The sequence below is a fragment of the Nuphar pumila genome, chromosome 1, assembly GCF_984573655.1.
Source record: "Nuphar pumila chromosome 1, dmNupPumi1.hap1.1, whole genome shotgun sequence".
NCBI classification, from domain to species: Eukaryota; Viridiplantae; Streptophyta; class Magnoliopsida; order Nymphaeales; family Nymphaeaceae; genus Nuphar; species Nuphar pumila.
The window spans coordinates 143,778,407-143,799,891 of NC_143249.1; the positions used below are offsets into that span (position 1 = coordinate 143,778,407).

The 21,485-nt window shown below is 40.3% G+C and overlaps 1 protein-coding gene across 1 annotated transcript in view; it reads left to right on the top strand.

The window, feature by feature from the left end:
* Window positions 1–21,485, top strand: part of LOC149849193 (methyltransferase) — a 123,201-nt gene that overhangs the window by 51,335 nt on the left and 50,381 nt on the right. The window contains exons 3-6 of the mRNA XM_089998895.1: window positions 3,666–3,808; window positions 3,884–3,930; window positions 4,080–4,188; window positions 4,387–4,448. Of these exons, the coding sequence (XP_089855021.1) occupies window positions 3,666–3,808; window positions 3,884–3,930; window positions 4,080–4,188; window positions 4,387–4,448 (361 nt within the window). The remainder of the gene's footprint in view (window positions 1–3,665; window positions 3,809–3,883; window positions 3,931–4,079; window positions 4,189–4,386; window positions 4,449–21,485) is intronic.

Sequence of the window (21,485 nt, forward strand, 5' to 3'; positions counted from 1 at the left end):
AGTGTGAAGCATGTCAGTTGGGCAAGCATCATCGAAGTTCGTTCCCTTTGAGTCAGAGTCAGTCTAGTAATAAAGTTTTTGAACTTCTTCATGCAGATGTATGAGGTCCTACTAGGACTCAGTGTCGGTATTATCTTGTTATTGTTGATGATTTCTCTAAGTTATCATGGGTATTTTTAATAAAAGAACGATCTGAAGTTCCAAGTCTTATCAAATCCCTAATTCTTGAAATAAAAACTCAGTTTGAATCTATTGTCAAGATTGTTCGCACTGATAATGCTCTCGAGTTTAAATCAAAAGGTCTGTTACAATTTTACCAAGATCATGGCATCCAACCCCAAACTTCCTGTGCCTATTCATCTCAACAAAATGGGGTGGCTGAGCGAAAACATCGGCACCTCCTTGATGTTGCCAGGACCATTATGATTCAATCCAATGTTCATGCGTTATACTGGGGTGATGCGATTACCACTGCTTGCTATCTGATCAACCGCATGCCTTCGTCTTCTGTGGGTGATCAAATTCCATTACATATCCTAAAACCTAATGCCCCACTTTTTTCTTTCTCACCAAAAATATTTGGATGTGTTTGTTTTGTCCACAAACTTGGCCCTGACCGTGATAAATTAGCCGCTCAAGCTACAAAAATGCATATTTATTGGTTATCCAAAAAATCAAAAGGGCTATCGATGTTATGATCCTATTTCTCGCCGAGAGTATGTCAGTGCGGACGTATCTTTCCTGGAATCCTCTCCATATTACTCTAGTTCCGGTTCTCCGCTGCAGGTTGATCCAGCTGAGTCTTTTCCATTACCTATACCTCCTTTTCCTTTTCAATCTGTGCCCTCCTTACCGAACCAAACTTCATCCTCTTCACGATTTAATAATCCTCCATTGGTATATGTGCGTAGAGCTCCACTTCCGCAAGAGCCTTCATCTTCTTCTTCTCCTGAGGTAAGTTCTACTGACAATAGTGATCTTCAGGATGATGATAACAGGCCTATTGCTCTTCGAAAAGGGACAAGACAATGCACCTTATATCCCATATCTCATTTTGTCTCCCATGCCAGAATTGGACATCAGATGAAGTCTTTTATTTCAGCCTTGTCTGCTGAAACCATTCTTCTGAACTATCAGCAGGCAGCACTTGATAATCGCTGGAAGATGGCTATGCAAGAAGAAATGACAGCTTTGGTATCTCAGCATACCTGGGATCTAGTTGATTCCCCAGCAGATGCTGACATTGTTGGTTGTAAATGGGTATATACAATAAAGTACAAATATGATGGTTCTATTGAAAGGTACAAGTCCAGATTAGTCGCAAAAGGGTATACCCAGACATATGAAATTGACTTCTTTGAAACTTTTTCTCCTGTTGCACGGATGGGTACCATCCGTCTTGTTCTCTCAGTAGCTGTTCAGCATGGCTGGAACTTGTGTCAATTAGATGTGAAAAATGCATTTCTTTATGGGGATCTCTCTGAGACCGTTTACATGCAACAACCTCCAGGTTTTGAGGTTGAGGGGGAGTGTCATAAGGTGTGCAAATTGAGAAAGGCGATTTATGGCTTGAAACAAAGTCCTCGTGCATGGTTTTAAAAGTTGTTTGAAGTGATGTCAAGCTTTGGTTTTAACAGATCAGCAGCAGTATCATACACTTTTTATAAAGAAAACTAGCTCTGGCATAGTTGTTATGGTAGTATATGTGGATGACATCATTCTTACAGGAGATGATGTGAAAGCTATTGAAGCCACAAAGGCTCATCTTCACAAACACTTTCTTATAAAAGACCTTGGTTCACTCAGGTATTTTCTGGGTATAGAAGTTGCTAGAAGCCGTGAAGGGATGGTTTTGTCTCAACGGAAGTATGTTCTTGACTTATTAAAGGAAACAGGAATGTTGGAAGCTAAACCAACAAATATTCCCATGGACCATAAAGTTCAGTTGGTTGAAGAAGGGTCAAAACCTGTTGATAGCAAACGCTATCGCTCCCTAGTAGGGAAGTTACTATATGTAACTGTGACCAGACCAGGTATTGCTTTAGCAGTAAGCAAAGTTAGCCAGTTCATGGACAAACCAACTGAGGTACACTGGAATGCAGCCATAATGATTCTCAGATATCTAAAATCCTCTCCTAGAAAGGGGTTACTGTTCAAGAAAGGTGGAACTCTGGAGATAGTAGCCTATTCTGATGCTGACTATGCTGGATCTGTAGTAGATAGAAAGTCTACCACAGGATTCTGTGTGTTTCTGGGAGACAACTTGATTTCATGGAGAAGTAAGAAACAAAATGTGGTTTCCAAGTCGAGTGCAGAATCAGAATATCGGGCTATGGCCCAAACAGCTGTTGAATTGATATGGGTTCGCACTGTTCTTAATGATCTCCAGGTGAAGGTTTCCTCTCCAATGACCATGATGTGTGATAACAAAGCGGCAACATATATAGCAAACAATCCTGTCTTTCATGAGAGAACAAAGCACATTGAGGTTGATTGCCACTATGTAAGAGATATGATTCAAGCTTGTCATAAAGTCTGAAGACCAAGTTGCAGATATGTTTACAAAGCCTCTTGCTAGGCCAAATTTCTCCAGATGCTGTGACAAGCTGAGCATGATAGATATCTATGCTCCAGCTTGAGGGGGAGTGTTGAGAATAGGTGGTTTTTAGGTTAAGTTGTTCTTTATTAGAGGTTTTCTGAAATATTATTTTCATAAGGACTTAGATGTAATTTCTCTATTTTGCTTCTCTCTATTTAATATAGAGAGAAGCCCTAATGATGAATTATTTTTTCTGTTTTCAAGTTCAGCCGTCTCTCTCTCTCTCTAGGGTTCGGTTCATCTTCTACAATACTTATAGCGGCAGATTGCTGTAGTTTTGATGTACTTTAATACGTTTTATAATCAGCTCTAATTAGAGCCATTTCTTGTAAATAATATTGATCAAAGGTGCTGCTTCTCATCTTGAGAAACATTAGAGGCTGACCATGACTCGTCTTCCTCTTCTAGTTCTCTTGCATCATCTAAGGGAGGTACAGCCATGACACAGTTTTCAGTTTGGACTTAACTCATTGTAAATTGGAAACCAACTTACTACATGTGTATGTTTGTCACTGTATAGTTGTATGCGCCTATTGCACTATGCACGAATAGTTCTTTGAATTTGTTAGCATACAACATCAACTTGTAAATAAGTGAAGGCAAACGTGATATACAATATCATGCAGTTTGTTTCAACCATATCAGATGGAAATGCTGATTGGTGTTGTCGTTATTTCTCTTATATGTTTATCTAACCTTTTGATTTCAGTTTTTTCGTGACTTTAGTTTTTATTTTCATGATAAATTTGAATACCTGAAACATTCCCTTTTAGATTATTGTGTAGCTTCATATTACTAATGTACTTGATTCAGAGCACATGGCCAACAAATATCCTGTAGACATCTCATTGTCAACAGTGATTTTGATTTAGTTTGAATTAGAAACTGTACGGAATGCTCTCTCTCTCTCTCTCTCAGTATTTTTACCTCAGATGATTGCTCTGGCTTGTGCCATTTTCAAGAAAATCCAGTATTGCTTGTGATGATTTATTACCAAGCAGTTGCATTATGATTGTTGCTTATTGTTTAAAGATTCACATAATTTTTGTGGGTGTCCTTCTGGAAGGTTAGAGCTCTTTAATGGGAGAGGAGAAGTAATTAAAGGTTGTATACTCAATATTGACAAAACTGGTCTAGATTTCATTGCTTTGAACAATCCAGAGGTATACATCCCAAAAAGTACTCAGTGGCATGTTTACTCAGCCTTTGGTGAGTTTCCTGTAGCTTGAGTATATTATGGTCCCATATGTTCCCTTGTGGCTGAACATAAATTTTTATCATCAGGTACCCTGAAAGGTGGTCGGGCAGATTGGCCTATTGAGAAATGCACTGTATGTTTATATGGTGTATCCAGTATGTTTTATATAGATGTCTTCACTTTTTTATGTTTTTTTTTAATACTATGAAAATGTTTTTGTTTTCTTCCCATTTTGATTTGCATTTCAATTTCTACAATGAACTTTTACAAATGCACTTGCAGGAGCTTGGTGCAAGTAGTGTGACACCGTTGTTGACAGAACGATCTCCATCAGTCACTGAAAACAGAGTTGACAGATGGGAACGTGTCACGTTAGCTGCAACAAAACAATGTATATGAATTTTATTTTGCTGCACAAAATGCTTCTGATGCTAAAAAGCACAATTTAATTATTCTTTTTTTTTCCTGCATATTATTTCATTGTTATCACACATTGAGACATAAAATTTTGCATGTTACAGCTGCAGTTCTTTTGTTGCTGAAGTTACATTGATTGTTCTTAAATAATTTTGGTTCCCTTTCTCTTCAGGTCAAAGGTTGAAAAAGATGGTACTGAATTGTCCAACAACAATCCATGACCTTTTTCCTATTGTAGGTTTTTTCTTCTCTTTAAGATTCTAGTTGTAACAAATTTTAGTTTCAAGGCTTATGTAATACTTTACCTTCATGATGGTTGGAAGTGTTGAACAAGGTTGTAAGTATCCCAAAATACGATATGTATCATATTGTAAAAAATCATAAATTTTGGAAAAAAAAATTAAATTCTAAAAAAATCAGAAAATAGCAAAAATTATAAAAAATCTTAACACACGAAACAGTGATGAAATGCACAAAATGCAACCATAAAATCACATATGAAGCATTTATCTCTCTATGAGCTACATAAGACATCATCAACCATCTCACATGAACAAAGCAAAATATTAATAGGTTTTTTTTTTACCTTAATACACTTCCTTGAGAGAAAAAATGGTGGAAATGCACTCTTGATGAAATCGCAAAAGCCCTCTCCGTTACACACGGATCAACCCCCAAATCGTTCGCACAACTCCTAGGGTGTGTGGATACCTCTCTAATGGCCTTTTTAAAATGAATATATATTCACGTGAATATGCATTTATATATATGTCATTTTAGAATGTATTTTATGAAACATTGTACATTTCTATTGTATTTTTTATTCTGTTTATTTTTCTTTATTTTATGTTTTATAATTTACCCTTTTTACAAGGGGTATTTATGCCAGCTGGCCATTGGAACTAGCCCAAAGGCCAACTAGCTAGCAGTTGGGACTAGCTTAACTGCTTGCTCTCTACACTTTGTATATATATGGGGGTTAAACCCCTTGCTCAATTATGCTTCTCTTGAGCATTATTGTTGAATAAAAAATATATATTTTATATTAAGTGTTAACTCCTTTTAGTGGCTTGTGTGTGCTCTTGAGTGTTTGTTCTAGCCCTTAGTGGCTTATGTGCTTTATCCCATAGTGGATTTGTGTGTGCACTCCTTCGTTATATGGTATTAGAGTCAATAGGCTCTTGATTCTATTGGTGGACCTTCGTGGTGATCGAGTTTCTTGGAAAACATGCCAAAACTTTAAATCTTCATAAACTCTCTTGCTATATCAATTCTTTGTTTCTCTCTTGCTCATTATGAAGGACTCCGTGTTCGTCATGCCCATCAAATTGAATGGGTCCAACCACCATACATGGGCCTCTACTATGGAGAATCACATATTGTCCAAAGGCCTCATCAAGTACACTAAGGGAGATTGTCTAGAGCCTCAACTTTTGTAAAACTAAAAAAAAAAAAAATCCATGGATTTGGGTCAGATCCGGACCCAGATCCGACCCGGACCCAATGGAGGCACCGCCTCCCTCGCTGTCTTTTAAAGACAGCGAGGCAAAAGGGGGGGAGGTTCTCGAAACTCCCCTTTCCCCTCTGCTCTCTCATATCTCCCTCGACCGACTCCCTCTCCTCTGCTTTGCCGAGCCCCCTCCCTGCACCCTTGTAGGCAGGGAAGGGGGCTGCACCCTCTCCCTGCTCCCTATTACGGCAGGGGAGGGGCTGAGCCCCCTCCATGCTTCTTATTACGGCAGGGGAGGGGTCGAGCCCTCCCTGCACCACCTTTAGCAGGGGAGGGGCCCAACCCCTCCCTGCTTCCTTTCCGGCAGGGGAGGGGGTCAAGCTCCACTCCCTGCTCCCTGCTCTCTATTACGACAGGGGAGGGGGTCGAGCCCCTCCCTGCACCCCTTTTTCTGACAGGGAGGGGTCGAGCCCCCTCCCTGCGCCTCTTCTCTCTTTAGGCAGGGGCATCACCCCTGCCTCCGCTGTTTTTTCGGCAGACAGGGGCTAGCCCCCTCGCCTCACTCTTCACTGGCATCAGGCGGGGGCTTTGCCCCCTGCCTGATCGCATTTTATCAGGTAGGAACCAAGCCCCTGCCTACTTGCATGTTCGACAGGCAGGGGCGAAGCCCCCTGCCTCTCTTCTACTTTGTCAGGCAGGGGCGCAACCCTGCCTGCCCTTGCTTTCTGAGGGCAGGGGTGCAACCCCCTGCCTCCTCGTAAATTGCTGACAGCAGGTCAGCAGGGGGCTCACACCCCTTGCCCCTGCTTCTTGCGCTGATAGCAGGTGCGCAAGGGCACGATGCTCCTGCCTCTACTTCCGTCATGTTAGGACGACGACAATGCCCCTGATCTTCTATTTTTGGTGTTAGCTTGCTAAGATAGTCACTTTTGCAGCTCGTACGACGGATCCCGCTCGCGCTTCGCGGCCCGAGCCGTCAATCGTTTACACCCGCAGGAGCCAGCAAGCTTGCAGCTCTCCAAGGTAGGGGCAGATTGCACGGAGGACTTGAACAATTGAATTAAGTTCAATTAACTAAAAAAGACAATTAAATAAATATATATACAAATATATATTTATACGAGTACACATTTAACTCAAGGACGCGGTTTCGTGATCCTTGTCCTTTACTTCTGCTATGTCTTTCCTTTGCCGTTGCACTTTGCGCCCAGGCTCTTGCTTTTGCAAATGCTTTGTTACTGTCTTGCCATTGCAGATGACACTCAGGTTTTCGCTTATTGCATGTGCCATAAAGGCATTCTCGTGGAGAATGCAAGGAGCATTTACCACTCTCCCTCTTGCAACAAGAAACATTACATCTTTGCAAAACACTTCTGTTGAGGCTCCTATTGAGGAGCTACACCCCTTTCATCCTAGAGTACTTGTAGTCGTGCACTACATGCTAGTACTGCGATGATCGGATGAGATGGTCGTGCAACCTCGAATAGTGCTAAATGCAAAATGCTGTAATCACATAAAATGGTGACTGATCGCCTTCACAGGCTAGATGCTCGAGTGGTTGAAAGATCACAACATAGGATGGGTCGTTAGTTAAGCAACACCTAACGCACCCATTCGCTTCTTCTTGTCAGTTAAGGGAGAGGATGAAGCGGTACAAAACTTCAATGGACAGGTTGTTAACAACCACTCCATAGGCAAAGATTCGGCCTCCCCAGTCATTGAAGTTAGGGGAAGGGACTGTTAGTTTTGGATCCATGATCCGACCCGCACCATATTCCAAGGATCCATCTTGGGATGCATGGGCGGTGGCATGTTTGTAATTTATTTTTATTACTTGTGTAATGTTATACCCTGTATAACACTTATAAATAATAAGTGAAAAGGGAAAACCCTATTGCCGCCGACTCCTCTTCTCTCTCCCTTCTCTCTTTACCTCACCTTATCTCCTGCAGGTTGATCTTTTATCTCTTGCAGGTTGATCTTTCTGACATGGTATCAGAGCACAAATCAATCATCTAGTAGCCCTATAAGGACCATCACGTGCTTCTAAAGGACGCAGGATTTTTTCTTCTCTTTTCCTTAATCCTTTTTCACGTCATTCTAGTTTCTCTTTCAGTTCCTTTCATTTTTAATATTTTTTCTGGTACGCACGTCCTAATATTATATTCCAGTCTGCCGAGTCCTTGATTTTCTCCCCAAAAATATTTCTGTCCAATATTTTTCTAGTTCGCACGTCACTATTTCTCTGTGTGACGAAGGCATTTCTATTATTTTCAGCACACAACATTGTTGTTTTTCTCAGCATTGTTGTTTTTCTCTCAATAAATTTCCGTTCAACATTTTCTGGTTCGCACGTCACTACTCCTCTGTGTGACGAAGGCATGATACTATTTTTAGCACACAACATTGCTGTTTTTCCCTTAATACACTGTCAGTACAGTCAGCATTCTATTTGGTGTCATCCCAATCCTGTTTTCTATCTGTTATTGTATCTCATTCTTCATATAATCCATGGATTCCAAGTTGAACCCTAGTTTTCTTACACACCTCATGACCCACAAGTTATCCCATGATAACTACTTACTTTGGAAGCGTCAGATTGTGCCCTTTATTCGCAGTCATGGTCTTTATGGGCATCTAGATGGGCGATTACCCGCCCCACCTACACATACCATGCAAGAAATAACAGGTGAAGATGGGAAGGTGAGTCAACTTCGAACCACCAATCCTGCTTATGACATATGGGTACAACGGGATCAGACATTAGTTGCTTACATAACTTCCACACTTTCTGATCGTGTTTTACAAACTATTTCTGATGATCAATCTGCTGCCGAGTTGTGGAATGGACTAGCTCATTCCTTTTCTCAGGTTTCCGAATCTCGGGCTTTGCAACTCAAATGGCAATTCCAATCCATGCGAAAAGGAAACAAATCTATTATAGAGTTCATGAGGGATGTCAGGGTGATTATAGATCAATTAGCTGCCATTGGAAGTCCTGTATCAGATAAGGATATGGTACAACAAGTATTAGGTAGCCTTGGACCTGAATATCGCATGTTTTGCACGACACTCCAGGTTGTCTCAGCTCTTCCATGTTTTGATGATCTTCAATCTAAGCTTTTGCAATATGAGGTCAACTTAAATCAGGAACACGCGTCAGATGATGCTCATCCTGTGATGATGGCACATACGCCTATTCAAACAAGAGTCTTATTTACTCCTCCTCGTCCCAATGGAACACCTATAAACAAAGGAGGATTACTACCTACACCAGGTGGAGGAGGCCTTGGCTCAGGCAGTGTACCACGAGGGGGACGTGTTCCTACTTGTTTTCTATGCAATAAGCGGGGACATGTTAAAGCAAATTGCTGGTACAATCCTCAGAATCGGAACAAAACAGGGAGGCCAGGGCAGAAGGCAACTCAGACGTTTGCACGCACTCCTCAGGGACAGGTTCTTCCACAGGACGTACACAATATCCTTATGACTACTTTCAATCAGATGAACTTGCGCCAAAATGATGAAGGTATATGGTATATTGATTCAGGGGCAGCAACACATGTTACTTTTGATGCAGGTAAATTTTCTCACTTGACTCCTTACACTGGAAATGACACTATAGTCATAGGAGATAGATCTCACCACCCCATCTCTCACACTGGAAATGTCTCCTTTTCTTTGCCTGAATCTCAATTACCCTTGTCAAATGTCTTACTCACACCTGCTATTCAAAAGAATATTCTATCTGTGTCAAAATTAGTTGATGAAACAAATTCTTCCGTTGAATTTACTCCTTCTGTTTATCTTAAGGATCTTCACACCAAGAAGACGCTCGCTAAAGGTGAACGGCGCAGGAACATGTACGTCTTTGAAGAATCTCATGTGCTTTTGAAGACGTCGTCTTCCGTAGCCATGGCTTCTTCAGCTTCTTCCTTTCCAACATTTTTGAGTCGATCTACAGATCATAGTTCTTTATCTAGAGTCTTGAAACTTAATAAGCCAGACTTATGGCATCTTCGTTTGGGTCATTGTAGTCAAGTTTTTCTTGACAAGTTGTCTGCTAAAGGTTTAATACCCGCAGTCAGTTTAGAGTCAAAATGTCCAAGTTGTCATTTATGCAAAAGTCATGTACTTCCTTTTCATTGTATCAATAAAAGAGCAACAAAGCCTTTTGAGATTATATGCTCAGATGTTTGGGGTCCTGCGCCCACTGCCTCTCTTTCTGGATCTCGATACTCTGTACTCTTTCTTGACTCTTACACTCGATTTAGTTGGATTTACTTCATGAAAAACAAACATGAAGTTTTCAAGTTCAAACAATTTCATGCACTAGTCGAAAACCAATTCAATACCAATGTTGTATATTTCCAGTGTGATGGGGGGAGAATACATATCCCATGATTTTAGTGAATATTTGAAGGAGCATGGCATTACACGTAACATTTCTTGCCCTCATACCCCTCAACAAAATGGAGTAGCTGAGAGAAAACACAGGCATATTGTTGAGACAGCCTTGAGCATGATGCACACTGTGGGTATTCCTTTCTCTCTTTGGACAGAGGCTTTCCATACAGCTGTTTACGTTATCAACAGGTTGCCCATGACCATCCTTGAAGATAATTCTCCGTATTTTGTTCTTTATAATTGTCATCCATCATATGAAGAACTACATCCTTTTGGTTGTGTATGTTATGTTGATATTGATCATTCATTGAGAAATAAGTTTCAAGACAGAGCTGTACAGTGCAAGTTTCTTGGGTATGCAGATGACTATAAGGGATACAGGTGTTATGATCCTCATACGGGCAAAATCCGGGTATCTAGAAATGTTGTTTTTGATGATGAAAATTTTGACACTCTGGGTTCGTCTTCCACAGATACACAGGACAGTTATGATCCTTGGCTGAGTGACACACTTTTATATGACTCGTTGTCTTATGAGGATTCATCTTTATTGATAGACAATGAACCTTATACTTTCGATGTGGAACCACATATGGAAGACATTCCTCCTACAACAACATCCTCACGTTTTTCTGGTCTTGTTTATTCTCGTAGAGCTCGTCCAGTCAATGATGAGACTCCTCTACGACGTTCCACTCGGATTAGACATCCTATAGATCGCTGGGTAAGTTATAACAATTTCTCTTTGGATTTTCAAACATTTCTAACCAGAGTGTCCAAAGAAACAGAACCTTCCTCTTTCCATGAGGCTGTACATTCCCGTGCCTGGGTAGAGGCGATGAATGAGGAAATGGAAGCATTGCATGAATGCAATACATGGGAAATTGTACCAAGGCCAGATAACAAGAATGTTGTAGGATCCAAATGGGTGTACAAGATCAAGCACAAACCGGATGGCAGTGTTGAGCGCTATAAGGCTCGTCTGGTTGCACGAGGCTTCACATAACAATATGAGCAGGACTACGATGAAGCGTTCAGCCCAATAGTAAAATTGGGCACCGTCAGGATTATCATTGCATTGACGTTACAACATGGATGGTCACTCAGTCAACTTGATGTTAAAAATGCTTTTCTGCATGGTGAACTAAAGGAAGAAGTTTACATGGAGCAACTACCTGGTTATAGTATGCATGATTCATCCAATTGGGTATGTAAACTTCGACGCTCTCTTTATGGCTTGAAACAAGCTTCTCGATCTTGGTTTGAAAGTTTTTCCACGGAGATCCAGCATCATGGGTTCACTAAAAGTGTTCTAGATCATTCATTGTTCATATTCAAAAGTGATTCAGCTATTGTTTGAGTGCTTATATATGTTGATGACATCATTATTACCGGGAGTGATGAGGTTCACATATCTTGGGTTAAGTCTATGCTGATGGCTAAATTCAAGATGAAAGACTTGGGTCCCTTGCGATATTTTTTGGGTGTGGAAGTTGATAGTCAACATGAGACTATTACATTGAGCCAACATAAGTACACTATTGATATTTTACTTGCTACAGGGATGGAGAATTGTAAACCAATTAGCACACCTTGCCTTCTAAATCATAAGCTAAGTGCTAAAGAAGGCACTACTTATCATGATCCTACTTTGTATCGTCGAGTTGTAGGGATGTTACAATACTTAACATTCACTAGGCCTGACATAGCATACTTTGTCAATCAAGCTTCACAGTTTATGCATGCTCCTACAAATGTACATATGGAAGGAGTAAAAAGGATCCTTCGGTATTTAAAGGGTATGATTGGAGATGGCTTGATGTACACCAAGGACACAGCTTATACGTCAGGGCATCGACTATTCACCTACACAGACGCGGACTGGGCTGGTGATCCTGACGAGCGTAGATCAGTTTCGGGGTATTGCATTCTTATCGGCAATAATATTGTAACATGGAGTAGCAAGAAGCAAAAGGCAATGGCGCGATCTAGTGCTGAAGCAGAGTATCGTGCAATGGCAGCAGGAACAACCGATGTTACATGGGTGAGACATCTACTGCAAGAATTACAAGAACCGATCTTGTCCTCTATGCTTCTTTGCAATAATCAGAGTGCTATTAATATTGCCTTCAATCCCATCCTTCATTGTCGCACGAAGCATATCGAGATCGATCAACACTTTGTTAGGCAAAAGGTGGAAGAAAAAGAAATTGAATCTGCATATGTTCGGTCAGATATGCAAGTTGCTGACATCTTTACCAAGGGATTATCCACTGATCAGTTTTGGGCACTCAAAGACAAGTTGAGCATGATCAAAGACCATACTCAACTTGAGGGAGGTTGTTAGTTTTGGGTCCATGATCCGACCCACACCACATTCCAAGGATCCATCTTGGGATGCGTGGGCGGTGGCATGTTTGTAATTTATTTTTATTACTTGTGTAATGTTATACCCTGTATAACACTTATAAATAATAAGTGAAAAGGGAAAACCCTATTACTGCCGACTCCTCTTCTCTCTCCCTTCTCTCTTTACCTCACCTTATCTCCTGCAGGTTGATCTTTTATCTCTTGCAGGTTGATCTTTCTGATAGGGACTACCAGACATTATCCTAGGTGGTAGATCCTATCGACTTCTGCAGAAGTTGAATGGATGTTGATATCATTGGGGTGAAGTATGGTCGTCGATGCTGTCGCAGTTGGTGATTTAGGGCTTGTTGATGCAGATCATATTGGTCATCATTGCAGGCCAGTTATTGTTGTTGCTGAGATCTGATATGATCTGTTGTGTCGTGAGTTGTTGATGTGGTGTTGGCGATCAGCAGTCTTTGAGTTGTCGTGGGTCGTTGTGTCATTGTTAAGTTAGTCTTATCTCCTAGAGGTAACGCAACCCAGAGAAAGTTTTTTTTTGGCAATGCTGATTAGTTTTTTTTTGGTTTTTGTTTAAATGGTTGAGTATCAAAACCACGGCCAGAAGGTGGAGTCATTGCCTGAATACAAAGCTTTTGCAAATCCATTTTCTTATGGATCATCTGTTAAATTAGACGAGGCAAATTATGCTAGATGGTCTCGTACTTTTATGATGTCAGTTTCAGGCCATCACAGGAAGTATATCTTATTAGAATCTGAACCAAAGGAGAAGACGGGTAAATATGCTACATGGGAAGAAGACAATGACATTGTTATGTCATGGATTATGAATAGTATTCAACCACATATTGCTGATGGTCTCATTTATTACACTACTGCTAAACAAATGTGGGATAACCTTCGAGATACATATTCTCAGGAAACAAATGTAAGTCGTATTTTACAGGTTGAACAAGAAATTTATCAACTTCAACAGGGAGACCAAACCTTAGCGCAATATTATGCTTCGGTAAAGGCTGCTTTTGAGAGGTTAAATGCTCATAGACCTCTATGTTGTGACAACCAGAGAGTTCATCAAGAACAGACCATGGTGGCACGATTTCTCACAGGACTGTCATCAGAATATTCTGTAGCTTCCTACTTTAGCTGAAGCATACAACCGCCTTAGTAGACTCTCTATGTCACTCTCTCAGCCCCAATCTGAATCCCAAACCTTCGCTCTTTTTATGTTGTCTAGTCGTGGATGGGGCCCTGTGTTTAACCTTAGAGGGAGAGGTCGTGGTAGAAGTATTGGTGGTAGAGGCAGACTTCAATGTACCTACTGTGGCAAACTTGGACATCTGGAAGATAGATGCTTTGACAAGCACGGTCGCCCTACTGTTCCTTCATCCAAGTTTGCTCCTAAAGCCTAAGCTGTCAATGTCAGTGCAGATGCTCCTGCAGATTCTTCAAAGGATACCATTACTCTTAGTCGTGCTGAATATGATGATCTAGTGGCTTGTCGTCCAACCAGTTTCAGCTCTCCCATGGCAGATGTTGCATTTTCCACAGGTGATGATCTAGCTTGCCAAGGTAGTAGATGGATCATTGATTCTGGAGCGTCTAGACACCTGTGTGGAAACTCTCATGAATTTTCAAACCTAAAACCCATTTCAGATCATCGAAAGGTGGTTTTGGCTGATGGTAGCTCCTCTCCTATTGTTGGTCAGGGAAACATTTCCTTATCTTCCGATCTCCAGTTGACAAATGTGTTCCATGTTCCCTCTTTTCCACAAAATTTAATGTCAGTTAGCCGTATCACCAAAGAACTAAATTGTAGGGTGATATTTGATCCTGTGTGTTGTATGTTTCAAGACTTGCTGATGGGGAAGAGGATTGGTGGAGGCTATGAGGAAGGTAGTGTCTATTATATGCGTCAACCAGGCGGAGCAACCCATACTGCAGTTGAGTCTTCTTTCAGTCCCTTGCTGTGGCATCATCGTCTTGGTCATCTTCCGTTACCTAAACTTCGCAGAGTTATTCCCCTTCATCAGCTATCCTACAGTGTGAAGCTTGTCAACTTGGCAAACACCACAGAAGTTCCTTTCCGTCTAGTCAGAGTCGGTCTAGTAATAAATTGTTTGATCTTCTTCATGTGGATGTGTAGGGTCCTAGTCGGATTCCGAGTCGGTCTAATTGTCGTTATTATCTGGTCATTGTGGATGATTTTTCAAGATTGTCTTGGTTATTCTTAATAAAATAAAGATCAGAAGTTCCCAATATTCTTCAATCTTTGATTATTGAAATTCAAACCCAGTTTGATTCAGGTGTCAAAATTGTCCGCACTGATAATGCTCTTGAATTTAAGACTAAAGTCTTGTTGCAGTTTTACAAAGACCATGGGATTAAGCCTCAAACATCTTATGCTCATACTTCTCAGCAAAATGGGGTGGCTGAACGAAAGCATAGGCAAATTTTAAATGTAGCCCGGTGTCTAATGTTATAATCCCATATGCCTGCATTATATTGGGGAGATGCAATGTTAACTGTTGGTTTTCTCATAAACCGCATGCCTTCAACCTCTGTCGGGGATCGTATACCTATCCAAAATTTTCATCCAGAGGCTTCTCTTTTTCATATTCCACCTAAAGTGTTCGTGTGTGTGTGCTTTGTACATAGATTGGAACCAAATCGGGACAAGTTAACAACTCAGTCTACCAAATGTGTTTTCCTTGGGTATCCTCCAAACCAAAAGGGGTATCATTGTTATGACCCAATATCCAAAAAGGAGTATATTAGTGCGGATGTTTCTTTCTTTGAGTCGATTCCCTATTTCTCAAGTGGTCATCCCCAAGTGCAAGAAAGTCAAGGTGATATTTGTCCTCTACCTATTCCTCCTTTTCCCTTGGAGTCTGTTCCCCAAGAGTCTCTTGTTGAGTATCCTTCTGTGCAACGATACCGGGATCCTCCACTGGTGTACACACATCGATCACCACTTGATTGCATGCCTCCATCTTCCCCCTCCCTTGAGGTGAGTATTCCTGATCATCCTGAAACATCTGTTGTAAATGATGATCTGCCTATTGCTTTACGCAAAGGAAAAAGACAATGTACTCTTCATCCTATTTCTAAGTATGTCACAGATGTACGACATGGAAGGAACATGCAAAATTTCATCTCAGCGTTGTCTGCGATATCTGTTCCCGTCAATCATCATCAAGCTCTTCTTGATCCCAATTGGAAGCAGGCAATGCAAGATGAGATGGATGCCTTATTGTCACATGGTACATGGGATCTAGTTGTTCCTCCCAATGATGCAGATATTGTTGGTAGTAAGTGGGTCTTCTCTCTTAAGTATAATTCAGATGGCTCTCTTGAACGATATAAAGCTAGATTGGTAGCCAAAGGTTATACTCAGACCTATGGTATTGATTTCTTTGAAAATTTTTCGTCTGTGGCTCATCTTGGCACCATCTGGTTGGTTTTATCTGTTGCTATACACTATGGTTGGACCCTTTCTCAGCTTGATGTGAAAAATGCCTTTTTATACGGGGATTTAATGGAAACTATCTACATGCAGCAACCTCCTGGATTCGAGGTTGAGGGGGAGTGTAAGCAGCAAGTGTGCAGATTGAAGAATGCCATTTATGGTCTTAAACAAAGCCCTCGTGCGTGGTTCCAAAAGCTTTTTGAGATAATGTCAGCATTTGGCTTTGTCGGGTCAGCCTCAGATCATTCTCTGCTTATTAAAACTTCTTGCGTCGGGATTGTGGTGATGGTGGTATATGTAGATATGTCTTAAGGAAACAAGAATGCTAGGGGATAAGCCTGCAAATATTCCGATGGACCCTAAGGGCCATATGTATGATGAGTATTCAGAATCCATAGACAGTAGTAGTTTTCGTTCTCTTGTTGGCAAGTTGTTATATGTGACAGTGACCAAACCTGACATTTCATTAGCAGTGAGCAAGATAAGTCAATTTATGGATAAACCTAATAAGGATCACTGGCAGACAACTATGCTGGTTCTTAGATATTTGAAAGCGTCTCCAGGAAAAGGGTTGTTGTTTAGTCAAACCTCGCCACTAGAAATCATTGCTTATTCGGATGCCGACTATGCTGGGTCTGTTAATGACAGAAAGTTGACAACTGGGTTTTGTGTATTTGTGGGAGAAAATCTGATTACTTGGAGCAGCAAAAAGCAGACGGTGGTAGCCAAGTCAAGTGCAGAATCAGAATACAGAGCTATAGCTCAAACTGTTGCAGAAATGATGTGGATCAAATCAGTTCTAACTATCTTCAAGTGAAAGTGTCATGTCCTATGGCGATGATATGTGACAACAAGGCTGCTACCTATATTGCCAATAATTCGGTGTTCCATGAGAGAACAAAACATATTGAAGTTGATTGTCATTATGTACGGGACTTGGTGCAAACTGGACTCATCTGTACTAAACATGTTTCATCTGAAGATCAAGTAGCTGACGTCTTCACCAAGCCTCTTGCTAGTTTCAGTTTTCTTAGATGTTGTGACAAGCTGAGCATGATTGATATCTATGCTCTAGCTTGAGGGGGAGTGTTGAGAGTATTAGGCATGTGCCTTTTATACTCTCGTTAGTTTGAACATAGATAGGGGTAGTTTGTTATTATACATTTTTTTTCAGGTCTCTATTGTAACTTAGGTATTTTGGCTAATCTCTACTTAAAGGAGATTAGACCTAATGTTAATTGATTACTTTTTCAGCGTCAAACCGCTCTTCACGCACTGCTCCTCACGCTCGTTCTTTTCAGTGTCAAACCAATCTTCACGCAGTGCTCTTCACGCAACAAATATGATTTTTTTTTTGTGATGCATTTAAACAGTTAGTCAAGGAGCAAACCACAACTCAAGGCCCTCTAGGCCTATGATGGTTCATTTAGACCATCGATGCATCATACGCAAAAGCCATAACCACTTGCAATGTATGCAATGATGTCAACATGCTTCCAAATGCATAATTATATCAACCAATTTAACCATAGGCATTATATTTTACATTCATGTGCATGTGCCTTTACGAAATCATTCCACATACATGCATTCACTCATGAATCATCTCATTTAGGACAAGTGAACAACTCATGCATTTATGTACACACATCAATTCATGTATGCACATGTATTTGAAACAAACTGCATATAGTATGATGCTTAAGCATGTCACATCAAGTCAAAGCATATAAATAATTCTAAATCTCGACATGTCTCGAGAACCAAAATACATGCACACCACACATTCTGGAAATTTATATGCACATTCAGAAATGCAAACTTGTATCATGTGTATGCCACAAAAATATTCATAAGCATGTCTTTGTTCAATTCGTATGCATACTCAAGTCAAATGCATACTTTTATTCATGAACCAGTCAAATTAAAATGTGTGAACACGCACGCCTTGAGGTACGTGCCAAAATACATAAATTCCATGTATGTACATGCATATGCAAGCAATTTTGCACCAATGTCTTAATCAAGGATTACATGTCGATCCTACGCACAAGAGAAATATCATTCCTTGATTCACCTCTAGCAAAACATGCATACAAGTATATAAGTACGCTTGTGCAATAACAATAAACTTTCAAGATTTCTGTATTTTAGAATTACATGAACATATAAATCAATGATGCATCTGTGTGTAAGCATATACCCACTGCACATATTCAACTTCATGTAACTACTAGACTATATATATAAAGTCACCAACCTGTCTCAAAAATCTCAAAAGAAGGCTCAGGTTGACTGTTCAAAAGACACCCATTAAATGCATGCAACACATAATACAATTTCTGCAAGTCACCTATAGACTGAGAATAGGAGGAATATACATATTATGGTATTGACGCCTATTAGCATTATCGCAGGGCAGATTAACATAAATGGTATATATATGCTCATAAGATCAACTCCCACTCACATAATCCGATCCTGGACAGAAATGTAAAATCAAACTCTCACACAGACAAAACGATCAGAGGACTGACCATTTTATGCCAAGACCAATACCTAGCTTAGGATTGGACAAGCTTCATAAATTACACCGACTACATGTTTAGAAATGACAATTATACTCAGATTATTCCCAAAACAATTCATGCATCTCATTCGTTAAAAATTTAGAAATACAGATATCCTATGCTTCAAGAATGTACAACATCACACGTTTCCAAGTATAAGTAAAATGTCCAAAAATGCAACTTATGCAAATCTGAATCGGTATTTATAATATTCGACATGCATATTAAATTTGTTGTTGTTTTTTTATAAAATATCAATTGAACCATGCATCTATCAGCATTTAGTCATATAATCGAAAGTGACAGAATAAAGACATCTATGCTTGTACTTCAGTTAGTGTATCATAGCATGAACACTCTGAATATGACATCCTTTTTCCCAAACCAGTGTATTTGGTCCAATTCGTCGATTGAACGTGCATATCTTACATGTGATTTCTCTAGTCTAGTTCTGCAAATCAAACGTCTCATCATAACATACCTTACCAAACACTTACAACTCAAAATACTTTTATGATCCACAGTATGCATGTTTTTAATACAGAATATTATGAGGTAGTACGTCTAACTTCTACCACAAAATTTTAGTTAGCATATTTCAGGAAACACGAATTGTACCACAGATTGCATTAAAGGAAACACTATACAAAACCACCTATGTTCTGCAGAAATTACCCAGTTCAATATGCTACACCTAAACAAGCCCTAAACTGGATATTCAAGATGAAAAGCAAAATACACATGGTACATATGTTTCCTTGCACAGACTGATTTTCCATGTGGCATAAAGTACTCTGAAGGTATAAGGAGCCCTGCATATCTATACACGGTAAATAAGGGTTCAAGGTGGAATTTATGAAAATCAATACATGAGAAATCCATTATTCGGTGTTCACACAATGAAAACCCATACAAATGGGTTGTGCAGCTCGGTCTCAACCCTTGGAACCAATACACTCCGAAAATCATGCTAAACCCCCTATATTCGTATTGAAAAAACCCAGAAAATGTCTCGAACGACAACACAATGCATGTTGGATACTGACACATAAGCAAAAACAGAGAAACCCTACAAATCACACCAAACCCTACCTCAGAAATAGTAGACCCCCAACCTTTTTTTTTTAATTAGAATTCACAGCCGCCGAAATTCCCCAAATCTGTCGATTTGGGAGTTACGGAAACCCAAAGCAAACTTGAAAGATAATACATCTGTAAGAACACCGAAACCCTACCAAACTATTGCATGGGATACAAACCTATGTTCCCATTCTTATTTGAAATCAAAAGAGAACCCGTACCTTCGAACCAGTGTTTGGGGGTTGCTACCGTGAGAGAAAGAGGTCGCCGACAACCACGCAAACAAGAAGGAGAGAGACGTCAAGGAGGTCGCTGATGGCTTTGGTTGCTGGTAACAGCAACTAGGGGACTGGCTTCGTCGGACGACGTCGGTGGTTGCCGCACACAAGGGAAAGGACGGGAGAAGGGGGAGCAGACGAGAGAGATGAGAGGCAGAGACGAGGAGGAGAGGCGAGGGAGGGCGAGACTCGATGACCCCCTCTTGTAGGAGAGTGAAAAAGGAGGAAATCTCCCCGGTGGCTGTGCATCGCCCCCCTCTCCTCCTTTGCGAATTTGGGGTTCTGCTGTGTTAGGGTTCATTCAGAACCCTAACACTGTGTTTTATCGGGTGTAAGCCCTTTTTATTTTTTTTATTTTTTTCTCGTTACTTACCTGCTACAGGGGCGGCGCGGCCCGAGTCCGAGATCGAGACTCGGGATCCAGACACAGTCTGGATCCACGACACCCCATTGCGGTGTGGATCTGTGTCTTACCTGTAATGTGGATCCACAAGTTGGATCCAAATGGATCCAACTGTGGATCCCTGCACTAAATTTATATATATATATATATATATATATATATATATATATATATATATATATATATATATATATATATGCCCCTTTATGGGTCCTAGATCCGAAATACGGATCCTAGGCCCATTTGCACATTTAACATTATTTTATAAAGAAAATACACAAAAAATCGGTTATTACATTAGACCTCCATATCTAATGTCGGGAACACTAGGGACACTCCACGCCCACAAGTGTCACTTCTTTGGTATACCAAAACAACAGCTTTGTCGAACACACCACCCCTAGGTAAAGTGACAGACTCTCCCTAAAACCGTGGCCAGGAGAAAGAACCTCAATATCGGGTTCAGGAGTAAACATTAGTGCACAGTCTTTTTTTTTGTATTCTCGTGGTCCCCCAAAACCCAATCTCTAAGATCCCCATTCTTCCGATGGGTGATCCCAAAATGTATATTACACTGTTCTTATTCATTATCTTTTTATTAAAAGCCAATTATTGAGTTTTGCAATTCAGCATGCAAAAGTAAAGGCAAAAGCTCGCATCTACCTCTGCGAGAACCATCATGGGACTCTTGCCTGTGGAAACACATAGAACATTGTAATATAGTAAAATCAAAATGAATGTGATTTTTGTTATGCTACTAAAAGTAAATAAAGCGCAAACCAAAGCTCAAGGCTCTCCAAGCCTACGATGATTCATTTTGATCATCGATGCACCGTATGCAAAAATCATAACAATAAGCAATTTATGCAACGATACCAACGTGATTCCAAATGCACATTCATTCATACCAATTTAACAATGTGCATGAGCTACTACAGTCATATGCATGTGTTCACCTTTCATGTAAAATTACTTTCATGAAATCACTTAACACACATGCATTCATTCATGATTCATAAGTACATGAGAACATTTATGCTGGATTGTACATGCCAAACACACATGAATTTCATGTATGCACGTGCACTTGAAACCAATTCATAAATGCACGATAATTAAACATGTTCCATAAATGTAGGCACATGAAACTGTTCATTCATAACATATGTTAACATCCACACACATGAACATAACCCGGATCTAGAAGGCGACGACGAGACTTGTTGAAAACCACGAGAGAGAGA